The sequence below is a fragment of the Falco cherrug genome, chromosome 2 (genome assembly GCF_023634085.1).
Source record: "Falco cherrug isolate bFalChe1 chromosome 2, bFalChe1.pri, whole genome shotgun sequence".
Classification (NCBI taxonomy): Eukaryota; Metazoa; Chordata; class Aves; order Falconiformes; family Falconidae; genus Falco; species Falco cherrug.
Genome location: NC_073698.1, coordinates 43569299 through 43595047, shown reverse-complemented (window position 1 = coordinate 43595047; position 25749 = coordinate 43569299). Strand labels below are relative to the sequence as shown.

The 25749-nt window shown below is 36.2% G+C and overlaps 1 protein-coding gene across 6 annotated transcripts in view; it reads left to right on the top strand.

Moving 5' to 3' along the window:
• The window catches only part of DACH1 (dachshund family transcription factor 1), a 369849-nt gene that overhangs the window by 248741 nt on the left and 95359 nt on the right, over nucleotides 1-25749 (top strand). For 3 of the 6 annotated variants that reach the window (XM_055702639.1, XM_055702636.1, XM_055702640.1), the window contains 3 exons: nucleotides 65-237; nucleotides 16020-16155; nucleotides 18465-18599. In XM_055702639.1, coding sequence (XP_055558614.1) covers nucleotides 65-237; nucleotides 16020-16155; nucleotides 18465-18599 — 444 coding nt within the window. Of the gene's footprint in view, nucleotides 1-64; nucleotides 238-16019; nucleotides 16156-18461; nucleotides 18600-25749 lie in introns of all 6 variants that reach the window. The other 3 variants (XM_055702638.1, XM_055702635.1, XM_055702637.1) reach the window with 1 other exon arrangement.

Sequence of the window (25749 nt, the reverse complement as noted above, 5' to 3'; positions counted from 1 at the left end):
GAAAAAAAAGACAATGTTTTAAAAAGATGCATAAACCTATTTCCCTTTTTTTCCCCCTGCCCAGGATTGGAACTTCCTTTTATGATGATGCCCCACCCGTTAATTCCCGTGAGCCTACCTCCAGCATCTGTCACGATGGCAATGAGCCAGATGAATCACCTTAGTACCATTGCCAACATGGCGGCAGCAGCACAAGTGCAGAGTCCTCCATCCCGCGTTGAGACATCTGTTATTAAGGTAACTATATTAAAAAAAACAATCAAACAACCAACCCAACACAAAATTATAGTATACTCACAACTGTCATAAATATTATAAAGGTGGGTAGGTGTCAAATGTAAGTCATAAAGTCAATATATACAAGAAACCCAACTGTTGTAGCTCTGGGAACACAGTAGGCTGCTGGTGGCCCTTGTTTTCTTCTCAGTTCTCCTCCCCCTATCTAAATCAGTATTAAAATAGTGCTCAAGTTGAAGCATTTTCATACAGAATACACAGCTTTCTGGTTTCTCATATTTCATCTAATGGTAACATTCCTGAAGATATCAAGGAAGAAATTACTCCTGTCTTAAATGAGTAGAGATTGTTCCTCCAACTTTTAAATCTAAGTATTTGAACCAAAATGCTGCAAATTATCTGAAAAAGGCTGAAAGGCTTGATACTTTACCTCTGCAGAACCTAAATTGCCGAATCCCAGAACAGAATGAAATGAGGTTGCACAGAACAGACCCAGTAATCTGCAGGCCACAACTGTGATATTGTAGAGTTGTCTCAAAAGTATCTGATATCTGGTATTGTCTACCAATTTTAAGGTTGCTTGCTGCCTGTAACTAAATTAATCTGGTAATAAAGGTATTTAACACAGGCATGGTGTCTTCTGAATGAAGATGTATTTTCATTTTAAAGGCATTTCTTCTTTACCACTAGATATTTATAGTTTGACTTGACATTTATTCCGATATCTACATTTTACCTGTTAGCCTTCTTTAGTTCTAATAAATGAGATACAGAAAGTACACAAGCTTTTGTGCTTTTATGTAACATTCATATGTTAGAAACAGATATGCAAAGGCAAGGTTGTTTGGTATTTTAGGGCTGTTTTGGAAATCACAGAATCACAGCATGGTTTGGGTTGGAAGGAACCTTAAAGAGCATCTATTTCCAACTCTGCTGCCATGGGTGGGGACAGCTTCCACTAGACCAGGTTGCTCAAAGCCCCATCCAATCTGGCCATTAATGCAGTTCCTCTGACAAAAATTAGGTATACTTAAAACCTCTTGGACCTTCAAATCCAGAGTTGCAAAAGTTTTGAAGTTCGTGATGATGTAAGCAGAATGAAGAGATCTGAATTTATTAAGACATTCAACATTTTTGTGCTCCTTTCCTCTTTAACCTAACAAGACGAGAATCATAAAGAACCATTCAGTTAAAAGTCAACAAATGTATGTTGCTGTTGACTTAGAAAATTATGGTCTGATGACCTAATTTAGGTACCTGCACTTTCAAATGTAGGGTCTCCTTTGGAGTCCTTCAGTGGCATTCCTTTCTCACCTTTGATGACATGGGGAGTTAAGACATTGTTTTGAGAAGAATTGTTTCTTTAGGTGCTATGTCAGAAAGTCTAGATTCCACCCTAATGTCCATCTTGCCCATGACCTGGGAATATAAACACTGCTGCTAACTAACTATTCAATGGCATGGTGATTTCTGCAGCTTTTTTTTTTTTTTTTTCCGGTTCTTACTTGACCAGTCTTTAGTAAGAGTTACATGATACTGAAGTGCTCTGGAACATGCGTGGTGCTCTATTTCATTCTAAATTTATTTTCTTAATTGGAACAGTGACCACTTGTATTACAGAGGTATCTAAAAATGAAGATTGGGATGGAGCACATGTTAAATGCCACCTGACAAGTATGAATTACTATGGCAACAAAACTTTGTTTTCACTGTTTTTCCTAGTTTTCCCTTCTTTAATTTTCTGTGAGCTATTTGATTTCATATTTAAGAGTACAAAATTTGACCTTCAAGAGCATTGGTACCCTTCTGTTTCTAAACTTTGACAAGCTCACTTTGAGCTTATGAAGTTGATTTACAAGCTAGTTCTAGCTGTTAAAGTTGCCTAAGTTACTGTGGCCTACATTTAAATATGTCTATGGGAGCATACCCCTGATCTTTGTCTACAATTACCAAATCAGGTACATCTGAATTACAACATAGCTCTGAGGCTATGTGAAAAAATGTTTCCTTTTGTGGAATGCAGGGCCTCCTGTGTTCACAGATCTCACCCCATTATTGGAATATTGCAGGACCCAGGAAGCACTTAACTGAGATGTACTTCTGGCTCATCTGATCTAAACTTGCCTAGTAGGTTTAAAAGTATTGGACTCTGAAAGGTAGACGCTGTCATCATGTATCTACGTGAATTATTTTAATGATAGGCAGTGCCATATCAGAGAATTTTCCTTTTCCTAGGGTTCCTTAACTTCTTAACAAGTTCATTCTTATAGCTCATCTAGTTGGAAAAAGAATTTCATTAAGATCTGGGTGAAGATTCTGAAAGTACCTAGCAATTCTAGTTCTGTGTTTGAAACATTTTAGCAGCACTTTGTAACTGGAAAAATGTTTGGGGTGTGTGTGTGTGTGTTTTTTGTGTGTCGTCCCCCCCCCCCCCCCCCCCCAATCTTGCTTATTTAAACTTTTGTTTGTATTAATAATCTACACTATTTATCTCTGCCATTTCTGAAAATTCAACTATCCTGTATTCATGCTAATTAAATCTTCATTGTATCTGCCAACTTCCGCGCAGCTCCTGGCATAACATCTTGTGCAAGTTATTTAACAAAACAGGTTTTGTGTTCCCATTTGGTTTGCACATAACCATAATTTAAAAAGATGTGGATTTACAATTAGGTGGTTTTAAATGGCCAAATTAACCTAAGTTCTATTTAGAAAACTGTGCTTACTCAAGGGTGTAATATGCATTTTTTAAAGTTTGCATGACTAAGTTAGAGTTTTAGGACTTTTAGGTAGAACCTGATGGAGACATTACCTGATTGCTGCCATGACTTCAGTCAAGGCTTGTGGCATATTGCCCACAATACATTTGTACTACAGGTAAATATATAAACACAAGTGTTAATCTGCCATCCAAACCTCCCTTCTAAATGTAAGTTCTTGCTACGTATAGTTCTTTCAATAATACTCTAAAGGATAAGGAAGTTACTCTTGCAGGACTTTTATACTCTTCCCCTCAGCCCCTTTGTGGTATCAACATGTGTCTAGGTTTATGTCCTCTGTTTTTTTCTATGGCAGATGAATATGGTCATGTGGATAGAGATAGCATGGCCAAGTAATTATGTTCCTATTTTTTAATACTGACCAGGTTTGAAACATAAACCTGAGCTACAAAAAAGCATGACGTTATTGTTAGAGGGAGATTTTCTTCCTATGAGCATGGACATGTCACTGGCAATTTAACTGTTCCTCGCTGGGCATAGTCGGAAACTGATTTTGGTGCCCACTGAATTATATACAATGAGTAGTTGAGCAGGAAACTCTAATCAGCGTAGTTTTTGAACCTTGCACTGGCAATGTAAATTTTATGAATAATAACTTATACTACAATCAAAATAAATATCTTAGAGAATAGATGTGAGAGGGTCAGACCTCCTTTTTCTGTTTTTTTACAGGAATGTACAAATAGTGCAGTTGCTTTCTTTCTCAAAGCTGTTATTAGAATCGTATCTTCCTTTATTTTTTTATTGCTACATTTTTAGACTTTTTGATTTTGTTTTCATTATCTTCTGGCTCTTTTTTTTAACCCTGGTTTTACTTAAATGTTTTTCCTCAGTGACAATTTTTCCACAAGCTGATTTGACAAGTTTTTGCATCACTCATCCTGGAGTTCATAGTCATAACCTAAAATGACAGAATAGATTTGAAATTAAAGTACAAGATGTTTACAAGTTTAAACTCTGTGAAAAGTTAGAAGACCTATGAGAAGTTTCTACTCTGAAAAAGAAATCAATTGTAACCTTGTTTAATTAAGTAACAAAGAACAAAATTAAGTAACAAAGAACAATATTAAGTCTTAGAAAATCTGAGTCTTCAGATTATAAACAACCTGGTTCATTGGATAGAAGAATTGCCTTTGTGAACATGCCACAGTAGATGACTTACTGACCTTTCCTTCCAATTCACTGAGTTCACAGTTAGTGCTGTTATCTTTAAACTCACAAAGCTTCAAATGCCTTTCTATTACTGGGAAATATTTCATTTCTTCATGATAAGAAGTTGGAATAAAGCTGAGATCATGTACCAACCAAACATTTTATCCTGCTATGCTCAAGAGATGAGACAAAGACAAAATTACAAGGGAAGCCTTACAAAGCAATACCTTAGATTTGGCAGTGAACTATGTGCTCTAAAATCTTCAGAATTATATTTCAGAAGAGTGTTGTGCCCTTTCAAACATGAGTTGAACATTAGATGTCTTTTTGTAATGGAATGTTTAGATATATGAGTTGGATGAATAAGAGGAAAGCAACAACAAGCAGGGACAGCAGATTGTGACAGCAATGAATTGCAGTGAGTGTGACAGCTGTGACCTGGGGATGCTTTAGACATGAGGTGGCTTTCATCACCTGCCCGTGGTTTCAAAGGCTCAGCTTGTTAGCAGTTTCACTACATCAATTTTTTTCACTCAGCAGAAAGATATATGAAAATATAAAGGAAATACCTCACATAAATAGCAACTTGAAATAATTCTACATTGTAAAAGTTAGAACAGAGCAGCATGCAAGAATAAAAAATTGCACTTTATCCATATAATGTTACTAATACTTATAGAAAGAATTAAGAATAAACCAGAAGAAAACCAGTACCGTCAGCTGCAAGGTGATCAGTAGCACATTAGTCTTCTACTGCACAGTAAATACATGAGACTAAAGTTTGCTAATTCTCTAAATATATCACAGCAGTGATTATGTTATACTTGTTTATAACTTGTTTGTATATACTATAACATACACACACATTAAATATATGATATATACAATGTATCATCTATAATAGATATAATATATATTATATGTTATCTTCCTGTTATCCAATAGCAGAAATCTACTATTAATTTATTTTACCAAGGTAGCTGCAGACAGGGTGGTGGTGTTTTTTTTTTTTATATAACTCAATTTATAGGCCTTTTCTGAGACAAAATTTTATTGTAACATTTATTCACTTTCATTTTTCACTGGCAATATGTGTGCGTTTCTACTGATGTAATTTAATAGTCCTGTGTTTTTTGCCTATAATTGTTGTCAGAAAGTCCCACTAATAGCCAAAGAGAAGAAATGTGACACTGCCATACAGAAACGATGGAACATTTAAACATCTGATGTCAGAGTGGTGGTGAGCAAGTTCAGAGGGTGGACCTGAAAGGAAACGGGCTCTTAGGAGAAAAACAAGGAAATTAATTTCATGGAGGGGGTGGCCAGCAGAGGGATTGTAGAAGCTTCAGCTTAAGTCTTCTGTAACTGCTGTGTGAGCAGCCTTGAGTTTAGTGCAGACTTTTAGTACCAAAATGTACTGGCCATTGTAAGTAGAAGAGGTTATTGTTAACTTACTTTCCAGTTACAGAAATGATGGCTTTTTAAATAGAATTAGATATAGCATTTATCTAAATTGGCTGGCACACTGTCCTGTAGAGGCAGGGGCCATAGGAAGCGCGTTGAAAGTACAGTTGGACTTCCTGGATAGAAAACCCTTCCACTTTGCTGCTATTACCAATGAAGCAGAATTTTCCTGTACTGTAAACTTGAGAAAACTGCCAGAGTTGCCAATGTATCAGATAGTACTGCAAAATCTTTAGATGTGACTGTCTTCAGGCATCAAGTAAAATTACACCCAAAACCTACGTAAAAGGACCATCACCGAATTGAAAAAGATAAGACTAACATTAGGAAATACCAGAATGTCTCTCCAACCTTAATGTGACAGCATTCCATCCATATAGTACAGTGCAACTTTAATTTTGCCATCACATATTGTATTTTTCCACAGAACCCCTACCTCATTCAGTGAATAGTTAATTATTCCATATTTTATTTTTTAAAAATCAGTGTCTGGCCCAGTCTTATTTAACGTACGTGATATGAATCCTGTGTTGAATGCAGAAGTTTTCTAGGGCCACTTCTGTGCCTACAGGAAAAATATTACACAAACAGTGGTAGATGCATATTTGCACCATTCCTATGAAGCTGGATATGCTATACCCATTTTACAGAAAGGGAATGCGAAGAAAATTAATTATATCTCAAAGTGGCAGAAATGCCCTTTTTGGATGCCTAACCTGAAAAATGCCTGACTTTTCAGATAAACTGTTATTTCTAGAGACGTATGTGCATTCAAAATACAGATTTTGACATTACTTTAAAGTTATTTTCTTGAATGTGTAGAAAAGTGTAGCATACACAAGTGCATAAAGAGGGAAACTACTTCCATTTCCTCATTTTCTGATACATGAAGTAAAATCAAATTTTATTCTTTACATAAGGAGAAATTTGAATTAATATAAAACATTTAAATAATAAAAAGTAATTAGTCTACAATAAATATTCTACAATAAAAATTAGACAATCAGCTCCTAAAACACCTGCTTTTACATATTGGGAAAGAAAACATGAAAATTATGATATCAAGTTTCAAGTATATTATAAACCAAATTAATATTTCATTTTATTTTTATAATGACTGCAGAAAATACGGTATCTTAAAATTATTTTTATTAGCTCACACATAACTGAGAAAATCTCCAGGTTAGAATAACTTTTATTTATTTATGTTAATATAAATATGTATATGCACACTTACTCCTGTTTCTTCTTTTAGCATGAGAAGACCTTAGGTTAAAGTGTAGCTGAACTCCTTTATTATGGCTTAATTATCTTTGTATTAGAGGACATTTTGTCCCACCTCGTTACTTAGTTCCATCTATGATTTAAATTATTTATTTTAACTTTTAGTACAGGTGGTTTTTTTTAATAATGAGCTTAGAGGAAGGTAGCTATATATCTGGTAGGTTGTAACTCAGAATTATGTCTTTTTTTTAAATAATATGGGATCCTATTATTTGTTTTAACATTTGTGCTTCCGAGGTGCAGTTTACAAGTAATAGCGGCCATACGCTCCTATGAATTAATTTGTGTCACGTAAAATAGTTATCTACATATAACACATAACACAGAGAAGGTAGTACAAATTTTTCTGCTTGGAAATTTGCATATTCACATGTGTAACAGGGAACTATGTATGGGGTGTAAGGTACAAGGGATGGGATTAATTTTGCTGTCTTCTAGGGTATAATTTACCGGACCTACTTGAGAGGGGAGTTGTACCTTGGAGACCTGAATGTATGCGTAAAAAAATCAGACTAGCTCAGGTGTAGACATTTGTAGTATAGACAATGACATTTGGGTAAATGAATTCTTAGTGTTTGGCTGGTTTTATGATTTGGATTGACTTTTAGGGGTGAGTTCCTAGTGGTGCTTCTTAAGCTTAAATGTTTGCTTTTCAAGTAAGACTAGATCTTCTTTCAAAAGAGGAGAGAAAAAAAAGAAAAAAGCAGGGAAAGCGTGTCCAACTTCTCAATAAGAACTTACTAATTCAGTTTTAGTAGTTTTTTGCATGTCTATATGTTTGCATGTTGCATGGGGGTTTTTTGTATACCTTAGAAGGATATTCTGTTTGTTAGACCAAATACTCATTTGGAAGGCAAAATATAATTTATAAATTCAGTTGAAGGGATACACACACACACACAAAAAGCACGTCCAAAATAGTTGTTGAGACATTTTAATGAGAATCCACAAAATCCAGAATTCTGTACAATGAGGCTCCATGGCACTTCCAGGAATGATCCTGCTTCATCATGATTCCAAATCGTCAACACTTTGGATGGTACTCTAATTTTGCCAGTACAGCCAGGCTCTTTCTTGGTATTGACAGCCATCCACTTTTGTTTGTTTGTTGGTTTGCTTGCTTGTTTTTAATCTCTATAATGGCCCAGTCTTATGAAACTCACTTCCCAGTTTGGTCACTGTAGTTCAGGTACTGCCCATGATTTCAAAGGATTTGATTCTCTGCTCTTGAAGTACTGTTAAATGTTCAGTTGGGAGCCTTCTGTTTGGACTTCCTGTCAGCCAGCTGCTGCTGTTATTCCCAATAATCCTATAGTAAACAGGGTAATAAAAATTAAGCAAATCCATAGATTTTTTGTCTGTTGATCTCTCTCTACATTTTATGCTACCTGTTATGAGTATTCTTGTAACGGGAACAGCAAGGGAGAATCAATGGAAACTTGCAGATGTAAAAGTAAAATGAAAATCAAATTAACTTAAATTGGTCCAAAAGATAAATAAGCTCAAGTTATTCACAAAGAGGAAAAAAAGTCTTATGCAAATATTATGCTTTATGTTCTTTATAAGAAATAGATCCACTGTTTAAAATAATAGTGCAATTAATGACAACACAAAACTTTTGAACTGAATTTTTATTGGGATTAGAAGGTTGTCTGTACAAAAAGAGTGAGAAGGATAACATGCACGTCAGTGGGAAGTTACCAAGATCTTTAGCAAGCTTGTGATAGTATGCAAATAAGGAAATAGAAATGAAAATATATAGCATTCAGTCAGTTTGATAGCACACATTTTATAGTAGTGATTGAGGAAGTTAGGAAATAATTATTAGTCCAATTCATCTTGTAATGCTTAAGACTAAACATTAATTTGGAGTCTCTAATGTTTTAGACTAAAGCTGAACGAAAAACTAAACTGTAAAAGCAAAAAATTTCCTGTTTGCAAGGAATACAAAATATACCAAAGTAATTAATTTCTTTGACTATTTCATTTTACAAGAAAGCTGTTCCTGGAATACTCCTTATACAAGTTCCAAATAGGTCAGTAAGGAACTGAAGAGTAAGAAGTCTGGGTTTTGGTCATTGTGAAAGGTACTATTTTAATTTTACCACAAACAGACATGGAAGTTGAGTGCCTTCCTAGAAAGGTCAGAATATTATAAAATATTCCTGATTAATAGCTTTTTAATTTTTTTAATTAACAGTGTATGAAACAATGTGTGTGATATATCCTTTCCCCAATAAGAAATTACCTAAACTATTGAAAAGTGTGATGCTGAAACTAAGTTATTTTGTCGTCTGCACTTCAATGATGTAAAGCACAAACACAGAGGAGTTTGTTCAACACTGAAGAACATCGAGACAGCTGAATAGCTTTAAAAGCCATATACTTCTACAGCTATACTTAGTTGCATGTCTAGAGCTCAGTCCATGACTAAAATTAAAGGATGACTAAGCCTAAGAGATGAGTCTCATGGAGAAGCAAACTAGAACAAAGGAAAAAGCTGAGACTGAAAATACTGGAGAGGAATATGCAGGAGATGAAGGACGTACATGCAAAACCAGATGGTTGTTGGAAGTAGGTTTATTCAGAAAGATTCTGGAATTTTGTCCCTGAGGATCAGGAATTATAAAGGGTAGAGGGTGCTTGTGGAAAGGCTGAGGTGGAGAGAACCTAGAAGACACTGCTTCCTTGTCTGTCATTTTAGGAGCAGAAGGATTAATTCTACCCATATTACCTGAATTGTCTTCTCTTCAATAGTGGTATAGGAACCCACAGCTGAACTCCATCAACTTTACGTTTTGGTATATTTCTGAGGAAGACTTTTAGTAATGAAGCACTTCTCAAACATTTTAAACATGCTGCTGGAGCAGAAAGAAAAGAAGTGGGGAAAAAAAAAGAGAGTAATATTGAGTTTATCTTTGTGACCTGGTAAGAAAAAAAAAGACATATATGATATAGGGAAGGAAATATTTATGATCTTCTGGATACCATTACAGATGTATTAGATAAATCTTAGTAGAAAGTTGCTTAAAAGGAACTTTTGGAATGAGATCTTACAGTATGGTCTTTGCATCTATGCAAAGAGCTGTTTGAAAAATGTGGAAATATGTTAAGTGCATCACTTATGTTTTACTTGGACAGACTGAGGCACTGTTATGTTGTGGGCGATATGTGGTATTCTTCAAGAAAACTGGAGTGGTTTCTAATTCTAGAGACAACTACAATCTCATAAGTTAAAATCTCTGACAGTTAAAATCTTTACAAGATAAAAAAGAGCCCAGTGTCACAGGAACAGTTCTTTTATGAAATGGACTTGATATTGTGGGAGTGTACGCATTGCAGCTCCCTAAAGTGAATGTTTCATATATAGTAGGAGCATTTTTGGAGGAGTTAAATGTTAGATTCTTAAAGTGTTAGGATTTGTACTTTGGATTGGATTGTAAAGCACACCAAGATAAGGAATGCTTCAGACTTGGCCCTTAAGAGTGTGTTGTCTATTGCTTAGTATAGTTGACAAATCTGATGCCTAATTGAGAGTCTTACTAGTTTTGAAAAGTTGGTTGACCATGTGTTTAATTGTTATATATGCCCTAAATTGTTCACAGTACTTTGTATTTGTGAGTACCTGTAGAAACAGAGAAGCAAAAAATGGAGAAAAAAAGGTAGCTAGTGAGGGTTAAGTTTTACAAGTAATAAATAATTCCGTATTTCTTGTTTTTTGGTAGATATTGTCAGTAGAGTTTTGGGAGCTATTCAGCTCATCAGCCAGTAAGTGCAAGGATAGTGTTTTTGGCATCCTGCTGCCACTCCAGAAGGCAGCAGATCTTCTCAGATCTTCTGTAGGTCCTGTCTGTCAATGTGGGTGGACATCTCAAAACCCTTCAGTAGCTCAAATGACTCAAATGAGAGTAGTGGAATTGACCTGTAGGTATCTGATTTTGGAGGAGGCTCTACTGACTTTATTGTCCATATCTCAATTGACTGAGATGGGAGACAACTTCCCTTCAAGATGGGTCTCTTCATGTAGCATGCTAGATACAGATATGTCTGAAATTTCATCTCTAGCTCATGTGTCAAAACAGCATTTAAATATTTACATTCAGATGTGCTGATTTCAAACTGAACTCTGCACAGTTTCCTCCTCATACTTAATTTTAGCAAGGCAAAGTCACTCAGATTTTATGTGTTTGTTTGTTTGTTTGTTGGGAGACAACAAGCCTAACTACAGTACAGGCCAACACCAGATTCTCTAGAGGTATCTTTAATTACATGGAATTAAGTTTATCCTGCAAGTAGACAAGTTTTAGGAAAAATACTGGACAGTGGACAGTATCCTAGGTGATTTCTAGAGCCAAAATTGTAACACAGTAAATTCTATTTCTTTGCTGTGTCATGTATGCTTCCTTGTACAAAAGTGGCAATTTGCGGAAGTTACAAAATAGCTCTGATCATCTGAATTATTTACTGAACACATTTTTGATCGCTTCCTTTTTTGAAAAATTTTGAAGTGAAGTCTAAATGTAAATTTAATATTTTACTGCAGACAAAATCCATCTTTTCTGCACAAAATCTCTAGCAAGGAAGACAGCTTATATTGATATTCCAGCACCATTAGTTTATCACTATGACTTTTTAGAGCTACAGAGTATTTCAATTTATTATTAGTAGCATTTCCATTTGTTATTGCAGCTAGCTTTGATAAAGACAAAAATTGCGATAGACTTTATTATTGATTGTGAAATTATGAAGCAAGGATATAAAAATCAGTTGAGGTATTAATTTATTTTCCATTTCTGCATTGTTCATAGTTCTGCATTGTTTTGTTGGGGTTAAAGGGTATTTTACAAATCACAGAATCACAGAACGGTCAGGGTTGGAAGTGGCCTCTGGAGATCATCTAGTCCAACCCCCTGCTAAAGCAGGGTCACCTACAGCAGGTTGCACAGAATCATGTCCAGGTGGGGTTTGAATGTCTCCAGAGGAGACTCTACAGCCTCTCTGTGCAGAGTTCCAGTGAGCCTGTTCCAGTGCTCTGTCACTCTCAAAGAAGTTTTTCTTCATATTCAGAAGGAACTCCATGTGTTTCACTTTGTGCCCATGACCCCTTGTCCTGTTGCTGGGCACTACTGAAAAGAGCCTGGTCCCATCCTCCTGACACTCACCCTTAAGGTATTTGTATGCATTCATAAGGTCACCTCTCAGTCTTCTCTTCTGCAGGCTAAACAGGCCCAGCTCTCTCAGCCTTTCCTTACAAGGGAGATGCTCCAGTCCCCTCATCATCTTCATAGCCCTCTGCTGGACCCTCTCCAGCAGTTCCCTGTCTCCCTTGAACTGGGGAGCCCAGAACTGAACACAGCACTCCAGGTGTAGCCTCACCAGGGCAGAGCAGTTGGGGAAGACAATCTCCCTCAACCTGCTGGTCACACTCCTCCTAATGCACCCCAGCACCCCACTGGCCTTCTGGGCCACCAGGGCACACTGCAGGCTCATGGGCAAGTTGCTGTCCACCAGCACTCCAGGTCCTCCTCAGAACTGCCTTCCAGCAGGTCAGCCCCCAGCCTGTACCAATGTGTGAGGTTATTCCTCCCCAGGTGCAGGACCTTACACTTGCCTTTGTTGAACTTCTTTAGGTTCCTCTCCACCCAGCTCTCCAACCTGTCCAGGTCTCACTGAATGGCAGCGCAGCCTCCTGTTGTATCAGCCACTCCTCCCAGTTTTGTACCATCAGCAAACTTGCTGAGGGTGCGCTCTGTCCTTCATCCAGGACATTGATGCATAAGTTGAATAACACTGGGCCCAGCAGTGACCCCTGGGGAACACCACTAGCTATAGGCCTCCAGCTAGACTCTGTGCTGCTGACCATAACCCTCTGAGCTCTGCCATTCAACCAGTTCTCGATCCACCTCATTGTCCACTCATCTAACCTACGCTTTTTGAGCTTACCTACGAGGATGTTATAGGAGACAGTGTCAGAAGCCTTGCTGAGGTCAAGCTAGACAACATGCACTGCTCTCCTCGCACCTACCCAGCCAATCATTCCATCACAGAAGTCTATTAGGTTGGTCAGGTATGACTACCCCTTGGTGAATCCATGTTGACTGCTCCTGAAAACCTTCTTTTCCTCCATGTGCTTAGAGATGACCTCCAGGATGAAGCTGTTCCATCACCTTTCCAGGGATGGAGTGAGGCTGACCAGCCTATACTTTACTTGGTCCTCCTTCGCCTTTTTGAAGACTGGAGTGACAATGACTTTCCTCCAGTCCTTAGGCACTTCTTCTGTTCTCCGTGATCTTTCAAAGATGATGGAAAGTGGCTTAGCAATAACATCTGTCAGCTCATCCAGCATTCGGGGGTGCATCCCATTGGGGCCCATGGATCTGTGTGTCAGGTTTGCCTAAATGATCTCTAACCCGATCCTTCGCAATCAAGGGAGTCTTCCTCTTTCCAGACTTTCTGTTGCTCCCAGGGTCTGGCAAACCTGAGGGCCAGCCTTGCCAGTAAAGACTGAAGCTAAGAAGGCATTAAGCAATTCCTCCTTCTCTGTGATCTTCCTCACCAGGACACCCACCTCATTCAGCAGCAGGCCCACATTTTCCCTAGTCATCCTCTTCCTACTGATGTACTTGAAGAAGCCCTTCTTGTTGTCCTTGGCATCCCTTGCCAGATCTAATTCCAGACTTAACTTCTCTTGTTGCATACCTGCATATTCTGACAACACCCCTATATTCCTTCCAAGTGGCCTGTCTCTTTTTCCCTATCCCATAAACATCCTTGTTCTGTTTATGTTTTGCCAGAAGCTCCTTGCTCACCCTTGCAGGTCTCTTGCCCCCTTTGCTTGATTTCTCACTTGTAAGGATGTACCAATCTTGAGCTTGGAGGAAGTGATGCTTGAATATTAGCTTGTTTTCTTGGATGTCCCTACCTTCCTGACCTCTAACCTATGGGAATCCTCCAAGCAGGTCCTTGGAGAGACCAAAGTTAGCTCTCCTGAAGTGCTGAAGGAATGAAATAATAAAGCCAACATACACAGGTTTTTTCATAGACTTTGCCTGCTATGTCATATTACATGTGAATAAAACTCATTATCTGTTTTGTTTGTGCAGTAATTATATTTTGTTGTCCTGTGCATTCCTTTTGTTCCCTCCATACCATACTATGTGCTGTAAAAGCACACATAAATAAATAGGATAAACAAATTAAGCTCTTTAAATAAATTAATTTACTCTGCAGCACTGTATTCAAATCTTATGTGCTCACTGGATTTCATTTTAATGAAACCCTTCTAAGAACAGTACATTGTATGCCAAACAGTGAAATTATATATTAAATGAATGATTAAATATACTGTGTTCCAATTTATACCAAATCTGTACGCTGTGCATGCTTAAATCCTCATAAATCTAAAGAAATACATCTTCAACATTCTTAAAACATCTGCATTGCAATCCCCCTCTTGAACACCCGTTTCATGGACATATAAACACAAAGTCATAATAAGCCTAAAGCTATGATGCAGTTAAACTATCCTTATCAAAGTTTTTGACTTAAAAACCTGAGACTATTAAAATGGAATCCACTTAAATGTCTTGAAACATTGCTCTGAAAAGTCTTATTCCACTCCATCAATAAGCTTATTGAATCACTTTGCAATCAGAATCTCAAGTTTAGCAAATATTTATTATAAAGATTACCTGGAATAAATGTATTGATTACTATAGATGGTCATGTTGCTAAGTTTCATAGAAATGCATTCAGAGAAACAAATACTCATCTAGCTACTGTGCATGAAAAATAATGACTGCTGCAAAAGAAATTTGCTGTGTGAGAAATGTGATGCTCTTCTCAGGAAAACTTCTAGGCATTTCAGCAGCAAATTTTCATAGATATTATTAAACACATAATAATTGTATTATTTCATTACTGAAAACTTTTAGTGGTTGAATGTATACAGTTTTTTAGTTGTTGGTTGGTTGGGTTGGGTTGGGTTAGGTTTTTTTTTCGTTAGGAGTCAGAATTTTGGTTATCAGAAAGAAAAAACCACACCACCACCAACAACAAAAAAGTTTAACATTTTCAGTGCCTCCCATAGATTTCCCTTATAGGAACTATTTTGTTTACCACTGTCCGACCAAACCAACCTAACTCATACATAATTTAGCAATGACATAGAGTCTTGGGAGCTATTAGCAATAAAAAGGAAACTGCAAGGAAAGACACAGATTCTTCTAGAAAAGACTATTCTGCACTGAGCTCCCTTTATTGTTTATATTAAAGTTCTGTGTAAATATCAGATATATCTACCTGCTACATACTGATGGTTCTCATGTAACAGAAGTGCAATTCAAACCATCACAGTCCTCATGCTGTAATTTTGAAAATCAAGGAAAATCTTGAAGTGCATCATAGCTCCTCCTGGCTACCATCCCAGGCTTTCCCCTGGACAGGAAAACATGAATGGGCATTTTTTCTCATTTTGAAACAGTGATATTGGCACACTCTTTTCCAAAAAGTGTTGTTCATTCAATGTTTGTGCTCCATGTTATAAACAGACATTTGGACTCTCCTGAGCCATGTTACCGGTATAGGTTCAGTAGGGAGATTATATTTTCTTTATGATCCAGAGCAGTTCCATAAGATGTTATTGCTCAAGAAGCCTCTTTGAAAATAAAATGTTGTGTAAAATTCAGCATAAGCTAAAATAGTAATGTCTTGTCTTTATTTACAAAACTATATTGCTCCTATCCTGTAAGGCTAAAGTCTCTAAGCCAGAATGTGTATTTCCAATTCAACAGCATGCTGATAGAAGTGAGGAAACAAACCACCCAAAAGCATAGCAAAACCCTTATTGTTATAAATAGTCCAGAAGGCAGTTTAAAAGCCTGACAGGATGAGCAGCCCTCACATTGTATGCTAAACCATAAGATCTAGTGTCCTAACATGTCCAAGTTTCCTTTGAGAATACTCTGCAAATCCTGGACACCTCAACAGAGGAAATAATAGGTTGTAATTTAAGATGGAGATACAGTTTAGGGAAGTGATGTTTGGAAACAGAGGTTTAGTTTAACATTGCCTTATTTTGCAACTATTTTTCATGGCGTCTAGGAACGTGTTCCAGACAGCCCTTCTCCTGCTCCTTCTCTTGAAGAGGGCCGAAGACCTGGCAGCCATCCATCCTCTCATCGAAGCAGCAGTGTGTCCAGCTCTCCTGCACGGACTGAGAGCTCTTCAGACAGAATCCGTAGGTCACATTCTTCTCCTTGTCACCACTTTAAATTTGATTAGGTGCAGCTGGTTTTTCTAATCAAAATGTCCTCGTCTTAAATAGATTTCATATGTATCATGTTCGGAAGTTCAGCTGCAATAACTATCTCCCAACATTATGTTCCCCAGTTTACAGTATCATAATATCTGATGCTACATTAACGGGTACTGATATAAACTGCCATCATGTCGTATTAAGCATAAAGATATGAGCTATGAAATACAGAATTGCAGCTGGGAAGCAATTTGCTAGATTAGTTTTAGAACTGAACATATAGTGTAAACATTTGTTAAAGAAATTGAGTTTTATTTAATCTGGTTATTCTGGTTTGATTTCTAAATTGAATCTGACTTCATAAGCAGCATTGCACATGGCAGAATTGCTTGGTAAAGAGAAAAATTAGGTTAAATCAATTAAAATACGCATAAATTATATTTTTTTAAATATAAAAATTTGTAATGGTGAGAAATATGATTCAGAGAGTATTATCACTTCATAGCTCACAAGGGCAGAGTGAAATTAAACCATGGTGTGTCAGAGTGATACCATTATTTTCAAGGCTCCATCTACAGGATGTAAATTACATGGCAAAGACCCTGAATTCTATGATATTCCAGTGTAACTGCCTGGATATTAAGGTTTTAAACACATATTATGTTATGGATATTTACTTAAATTCATATTACATTTGTCCATTCCTTTTATTATTGCTGTTACAGGTTTTTGTGCTTTTAAGGCATCTTTCCACAGTGGAATTTGCCAGTAGGTGAAACTAGAGGATTTGGCATGCAGATAGAAGGCCATGAAATAGGTATATGAAATATGTAGTCGTGTTGATTAGATGCAGCACGTTTCTTTTAGACTGCTTCCTCTCAGGCTCTCCGCAGACTCAGGAAGCTGACCCTTCATTGACCTTCAGATGAGAGATCTTTCATTATTATGTGATGAAAAATGACTTACCAAAGAAAAGAAATGAGGCCTGACCATGACAAGCTGAAAATTCTGTTTTCTTATCACTTGGAGGATTCAGAGTGCAGATTAAACTGGCATCCCATATACTGTGACTTATCTATTTCCCCAGACTCGACCCACGAGCCTTTCGTTATATTTTCTCTCCCCTGTCCATTTGAGGAGGGGAGTGATAGAGTGGCTTTGGTGGGAACCTGGCATCCAGCCAAGATCAAGCCACCAGAGTTCATAAGTAAAGTTCTGGAAAAAGCCTCACAACCTTGGATATTTTTTTTTAATTGATTAAGAATATGGGTTTTTTTTACAACCATTGAAGGCCTTTTCCATTGTTCTTTAATAAAAAAAAGTAAATGAAATGTAATTGAGAGATGCTTACTCTTTCTGTGAAGGAATAACACTTTTTTTTTTTTTTAAGAAATGGTATAGCATTACTGTAAGCAGCTTACTCTGCTTACTTTACCAGCTGAGAGGAGTGGGGCCATTGCACATTGTTTCTTCCAATGTGAACATAACAGATTTCTTTAAATACTGGATCACTTCAGTAACTTATTTATTCATAAAATAACACCTTTATCTGCTATATGATTTGTTAACACTACACCTGATTCTTAAGTGCATCTGCTTTTGTGGTGCCAGCAAGAGTAAGATGACTACTACAGAAATATGGGTTACATATGAAAAAAAGCTTTCCTGAAAATGGCATAAGCCTCTTGCAAACACAATTTGTCAAGATAGAAGCATAGGGACATGAACTGCCTTAGATGGGTTGCTGAGGTGTGTTTGAAACTCATGAAGATCTTTTGAGAACTGTTGTAAAGAGATTTTCAAGCTGTCTGATGAGCAAATAAGCAATTCTACTGTTACACAGTATATTTTGAAAAACATTGTTTATCACCTGGAAGGCCTCAATGCTTAATTTAAGGAAGTTAGGGACTGCATATTGGGAATGCTGATATACAAGAGCTTTTGTATAACTAAGAAAAAAATAATCAGCAAGTAACTCACATAGAACCTTCTATGCTTTTCTGGTTTGTTTCATTTTGCATTTCAGTTCTTATTAAATGAACAAGAAAATGTTTGCAAATATACAACTTTGTCCAAAGTTTCTGAACTCTTCTTTTTAAAATGAATTGTTTTAAACCAAAATGAACAGGAAGAAACTCTCCTGCTGTGTGGATGGTGATACCACTAATTAAGTAACTTTGTGATTGTTAGAATTCTTGTATTATTAAGAGGAAGACTATATAAAATAAGTACAAAAAGGTATTGTTAATGTGACGGCTGATTTTCTTTCTGCCTGTGCTTGTGTCTAGCAGCTGTCCATCAGAATGGGCTATCTATGAACCAAATGCTGATGGGTTTGTCACCTAATGTCCTGCCTGGACCTAAGGAGGGTGATCTGGCTGGTCATGATGTGGGACATGAGACAAAAAGAATACACATTGAGAAAGGTAATAAGAATATTAAGATTCTGCTGTTTCAGTTTAAAACAAGTATTGTCTAAACAGCTAAATAGTAATATAATTGTGATTTTAATTTTTTTAAATTTTTTTGATTGTTTTTTGTTTCACAAATTAAAAGAGGATGATAGCTTTCTCGATTCTTCTACTTTGTGGTTCTTGAGATTAATGAACAATATATGCAGGAGGAATGTAATAAATATTACAAAGCAGGATGAGTGAAAAACAGTTTTACATTATATTGTGTCTCTGACCCTTCTACAACGCTGTTTAGGTATTAAGTTTCTGTCTCCATCCAGTTGACTTTAATGACCTACTTCCCAAAGGGACTGAGTGCCGTGAAAATTAGTCCATGTGTGCAAAAAGGAAAAAGGCTAATACCAAGCCATTAAATTAGGGAATTGCATAAAATGAGGCTGGTACACATTATATAATGGGATTTAAATTTAATTGACTATATGACCAAAGTGTTTGATCTAGGTGAATAGCCCACATGCACTTATGCTGATTATGACACCATTTCGTCTCTGTTGGTATTCAAAGTTAAGTTCCTGTGCAGAGTTGTTACAGGGGATTTTGGAGGGGTGGTGGTAGAATTTTAAAAGGTGTATTTCATATTATATTTACTTAATATATGTGAAATTTAAGTATTATTGACTAGAAATATTGTTGTTAAAGAAAGGTTAGAAATATGACATTATCCTTTGAAAAAATATTCTTTGGATTTATCAGAAAAAATCAGTTCTTGGAGAAAAATGAGAGGAAAAGTAAAAGGTAAAATAGCCAGACATTGAAACAGAGCCAGAGAAACTGCTGCAATAACGAAGATTTTGGAATGAGACATTTTGTGCCATATTTTAATAGCTATAAGATGGTACCTTCTCTGTCTTGTGTTTGAACACTGAGATATGAAAAAGCATTAAAATCTGGACAATTCTATTCTGGACAGGTGGCATTTTTAATAGGATTACCAGAAAAATTAATGGAAACAACATTTCTTTTATATAAACCATTTAGTTTGGTTCATTGCACACACAACCTGTTTTAGCTTATACTGTGCCCTCACTCAGCCCCTGCAAATTGTACCCCTGCTGTGAAGTATGATGTGATCAAATAGGTTTGTTTTGAATTTCCATAAATGATTTTATTTTAGCCTCTGGAATTACTCATTTAAGTGTAATCAGACTAGTAAAACCTGCAAAGAGAAGTGCATACGAAGAATTGCTCGTATTTTTGCATGTCATTCAGGTTTTTTAAAGGATTTTTTTATAATGGCACCCCAGATGTATTTTTCAATCTGTTGCCAGTTACGTTTTTGCAAGATCTTTTATCAGTAAAACTGCTGAGAATTCTCTTTTTTCCTCAGTCCTTGTTTAGGTCAAACCTTCTATTTTTTGTTCTTTTTTCCCCCTCTGTTCCAGCTGACTGAATTAATGGTAAATATTCATGGGCTATCTAGATTGATAGGGTATACTAAATTAAAAATTGTTTTCTGTCATGACTACATTTATCATGTCTCTCATGCCAGTCTTGTAAGTTTAATACTAATCTAATCTGTATTAAAACAAGTGATTTAACTTATAGATATTTGTGGAGATAGTAATTATCTACTTCTGTCACTGTGAGCTTGCAATCAAATTTCCAAACTGTTGCTTACCACTGCAAATCAGTCAAAATGCGACCGTAGTTAAAATTGCAAACAAACACATGTAGGTGGTGGTACACTTATTGTTGAAACTCCCTCACCTTTATCATCTGATTCAAAAGAAAAAGAAAGAGAGTAAACCAGAAGTTTGGAATAAGTATCATCAAGAATTTGGACATTTTTGTGTTTTCATCTAAGCCACTTTTGTTGGCAGAAACCTATTACATGAAACTAAAATGACTTTGAATTGAACCTGGGAGAACCTGGGAAATTCTGCCTGGTAAAGAAGGCCCTATATTTTCTATTCTTGTCTCCTCTTCCATTAAAAAAATGAAAGGACCAAAGAAAACCCTGAAGTTTTTCTTGCATCAGGGAAAATTTATTTACAGTCAAGAGAATGTAAAGGGGAAACAAAATTATAACAGAGGCAACTGATCAACATACAAAATTTTGAAGAGATTTAGCATATGTCAGAGGGGTGAATCATTTGTTTGACGTGATCTACGAGTTGGATACAGAAGAGAAATACCATTTATGTTATAAACTTAAAACAAAGGAGGTACTTTACCCAGTCCATGCAACAAAGTGTAATATATTTAGAAACAGTTTGCTGGCACTAGCAAACTGCATAACAGTTTGAAGGTATTTGGTCTTTCCAAGATCATGTTCATTTCTATTCAAAATGAGGCCAGAATTATTATTAGTGCCTAAAATGAGTTTATTTTACTGGGGTGATTTAAGCTACCAGTAAATCTCTTGTGCAGTTATCTTTGGTGTTTTTTTTTTATTTTATTATTTGCTTTTAGACTGTCTTCAAAATCTGTTCTCTGGTTCTGGTGTGCGCTGTCTTGAGTGACCTCACCTTCCGTTGGAGTCAGTTTATCTTTATCCCACCAATAATCAAATTAGGTTCTATGGATCTGATTCACTGCCTGTTTAAACTGGAAAGTTTGCATCAGGCTCTGGGTCAATATTTGTTGCAAGAAGATAGGAAAAGTTTCAGTTCTCAAAGACCATGCGTAAATGTGGGTGTTGGGAACATTTTCCAGCTGCTGACTCCAGATGTGGAACTTGGCCACATCCTAGCTTCATGCTGTGGCAAGACCCAATGTACATATTGGAAGTTCCACCCACTCCCTGGGTTCTATAAGAATAAAACTTAGATTTGCTGAGTTATGTTGTGGTCCAGCCAGGTTCCTAGTCTGGGCTAGAAAGGAATGCAGGAGACACTGGAGAGAGCACTTCTGCCCCACAGTTCATACATAACTCAAAATGTCATTATCTGTATGAGCAGAGAAGTGACTTACCCTACACTTCCAGGATTTTTTCTGTATTTGAGAATAGCAGATTTTCCAGTTTTACTGAAAGTAGGCTGTAGAACTGCAAATGATCCTGGGAAGAACGAGGTAAGTTCAAGTACACAATGTTAGTTCAAGTACTTGACATCCATCATCAAAACCAAGTATCTAATTTTGTAACCTGTAATTATGGACTGTTGATGATGCACACTTGGTTTTATTAGGTCAGAATTCACGAAAAGGTCTTAAAATGAAGTATATAAGTCAGAAAAGAGCCATTCAGTCTTTTTACATTAAAATTAAGACTCTGAGTCTTTTCAGGTAAAGTTTCTGTGACACAAAGAGTTTGCTCTAAATAGTCCCACAGTTTTGGTGAGTTATAGTTTATCACTTATCCTGCTCAGTTGTTATCTGAGGTCCTGCAGATATCCCAGTCTGCAGCTGTGAGAAGTGTGTTTTTGATGCTTTTAATGGGACTGTATACTTGTTCAGCTCTTCAGTGATGTTGTCTGTTAAATCTGGAAATAGCATAGGAAGGAGGAACTAACGGAGAACCTAAGGACTAGACTGCTGAATCCTGATGCTCTTCTTGCTCATTGATCTGAAGTGTTTCAAAAAAAAAGTTCATAATAATCAATGGCTTAAAAGTTAAAAAAATATATTATTATAATATTAGATCTGTAATTCCCCCCTCCAAGCAATTTCACAACACTCCTTGGATATGTGGGTCCCAGTTCCTTGTAGACAGAAGAGAGCGTTGAATTTGTAACACGTTTCCTGGGTAGTATCCTTAATCACTGTGCTTTGTCTAAAAGAGGGATGTATGTTTTACTATCATCCCTTTGCCCCTACAACTCAGACTCTGGTCATATGGGGCCTGCAAGGTAGAACTTATAGCTCAGTCCTGTTGCCAGAATTTCTCTATTTACTGGCTCCAGATAGCTGCATATGTTTTTCTGTTGACTTTAGACAGACTATAGCTACTTGTTAACTTCATTAGATCCCAGTTTACCCTACTCAGTTTGGTTAATGTTAAGTGATGTTGGAGGCAGCGGCTGCTCCTAACAGCCTCTAACTGTACCTGCCTAGCAATAGCTACCCTATACGCTATATACGCTTCAGACCAGGATTGTCTTCTGTGGGACAAATACCTAAAAGTTAGTTGCTTTAACACCAAATCGAGATGCTTAAGTTTTATTGGATCTGGCCCCAGGGCATCAGATTAGAATTTTCTGTCTGCATCAATTTATATTTTTTTAGATTGACACCAACAGCAAATTAAGCCTGAATGTCATGCTTACATTTTAAATTGAATATGTTATTTGAGATGTTATGGGAAGGACACTCTTGTTGAAAATATGCATGCTGTTTTCTGTAACAAAATATAAAATATTCACCACGTTCACAAAAGAAGCTAAACTATTTCTTTCAGAAAACCTTTTAAACGATGATATTAATAGAAATTTACCAAGTAATTTCTAGATAATCAACAGTAACTGCTTCTTGGCTGGTATGATAGCAGCAATTAAGGTATAACTTTATCAAATCCACATATTCAGAAGTCCCAGTCTTTCTGTCTTTTTTTATTTTATGTCCCCCTGTAGAGATGTGAGCAATCTTAGACCTCTGGCTCATATCTTATAAAACAGAATATTAAAATTCCAAAATATCTTTAGTGTAAAATGGAAAATAATTTAAATATTCCAAACTTATTATTAGAATTGTATTTTCCTGTAGCAGTCATGCAACAAAAATGGAACTAATGATAAATATGTCATCTTATATAGTTATTCATTCTGCATTATCAGCAGTAAATTCTTTTATAACATAGACACAGTGTGAATATAATATATCAAGCATGCTAATTCACCTTAATAAATACAGAAAAACATATAAGTATGTTTGTATAAATATGAAAGGCTCAAAGGAAGTTGTAGCATCCAGAGAGATTCTCTTCTACCTGATCTGTCCCCTAGCAAAGTCAGCCAACAAACGATCCAGATCTTTACTTAAATTCTGTTTCTGGTCTGTTATGATTTCAGTTCTCTGAGAAAACTCTTTTTGAAAGAGAGTTGATGTACTGAGAAATTTTTGTTCACAGTTCTGCTGACCAGCTGCTTGTGTAAACTTACTTTATCTGTTCATTTTCATTTTTGTGTACGTACATACACAAAGAGATATTTATACATTATGTTTATTTTATTGAATATTGCATTTTAATGTAACACGAACAATATAAACATACCTTGATGGGTATCTATATGCAAATATATTTACAGTTAACACATTTCAGGTCTACATTCTCGGTTCTGTTCTTAAATGTTACCTATTAAATCTTAATATATTAGTTTGTAATTCCTTAAGATACTGAGTTCAGGCTATGTATTTATACATCGTGTAGTGCATTGTGAAAGTGATCTTGAATGAGCTTTAAATACTTCTCAAAGCCTAAACAGTAGTCAAATCTGTAACCTATGACAGATGATATAAAAATACACTAAATGAAAGGTCTGAGAAAGCTGGTATCACCAAAATAACCTTTTTGACACTCTGGTGGTTGGTGTGTCTTTTCTCTCAGCCGAAGAGGTTCAAGAATGCTTAAAGTACATTAAAAGCTAATGGACTACAAAGGTGAAAAATTAAATTGCAAGATTTTTCTTAATGGGTTGTTATTTACTAAGAAGCCAGAAAACATCTATTTTTATTGCATAGCATAGAAGCCTTTCATATTATTGAATAGGTTATGAATAGTGTATGTATGCAGGAAGGAGTGCAAAGGTAGTACAAACTTCTGAAAGTTTTTTGTAGGAAAATACTGGATCGGAGTATTACTAGAGACTCACTAATTCATCCTTCAAGAGATACTTCTGCAGACTTGTTTGCTACTAGGGACCTTTATTCTGCTAGGGTAGTAGTAGTTTTGCCACAATTTATCAGAGATTTGCTGTACAATTTTCACTTGATGGATGCGTGTGTATCACTTCCAAAGTACCCTACGCGAGCTGGACTCATTGCAGCCCAGTTGCGCATATGCATACCAGCTATTCTATATTTACAGTGACTCAAATGCATTTTGGACATATCTGACTTCTTGAATAGGCTCAGATGAGTTACATGTGCACAAAACATCTGGTGTATTCTTAATCTGTTGAAACAACTCTACATGTACAATTCCTCTGTGCTTTGTGCCCCAAACAGTTCACAAAAGGTGCTTTTTTCTTTTGTTTCTTTTTGTGTGTGTGTCTTTCTTTTCAGTGGTCATCATGTGTCCCTCATACAATAGACCTTAGAATGGTCTTTATAGTCTTTAATAGTGTTTATTACATACAGAGGGGAGAGGAGCTAAAAAAATCCTTTGAAATAGTTTGTGTGCTCATTTTCATTTTTTTAAAATGAATTGTTAAACAGAAGATGTAATGGTAATTGGTAAGATGTTAGAAAGGACTTTTTTTTGTCATGCTACCACATGGCTGTTTTGAATTCATCGGTTCTTTTTGTGTTTGCTGCTAGGAAAGATATGTTATAGCGATGAAGTTAGTGAAGTTAGGGCTATTCCCACTAAGAGAGGACCCACATGAGGGTGACCAGACAAATATAGTTCTGTTTCTCTAAAGTAGTTATTTTTAATTTTCCATTTTGCTGGTTAAGAAAATGCATTTTCTGGAGAAGAAAAAAATACATGATGTATTTAGCTGCTGCAGAACTGAATTCTGAAGACATTAAGAAACACACAATTGTTTTGTGAATTTAAAGCGAATATAGGATCAAACACATTCTTCCTGAAAACACACATAAGCGAATCCCCTGGCTTTAATGGAAGAAAACACTTATCTCCTAGGTTTTATTTGTACCACTTTATGCTTATGGTTACTGTTACAGAAAAGAAAGCTCACAGCACAATTTTAAGAATGTCTTCCACTTGAGACTACTTGAAGGAACTATTTCAGAAGTGCTAATACTCTGCTTTGCAATTAGTTTAGTTTTTCTAAAACAAAAAAATCTGTTTTGAAAAACCTTAACTGAGAATTGCAATCTAGACATAGATAGTATTTCCTTGCAAATAGTATGCGTAATTTGTATATAATTATCAGTAGTTCTGTTATCTTTTTTAAAAAACTAACTTCATGCAACTTCCTGTTTTGTTACACTATCTCCTCATAGTCTTTTTCAGACTTTTTTTTTTTTTCCTGAGATATAT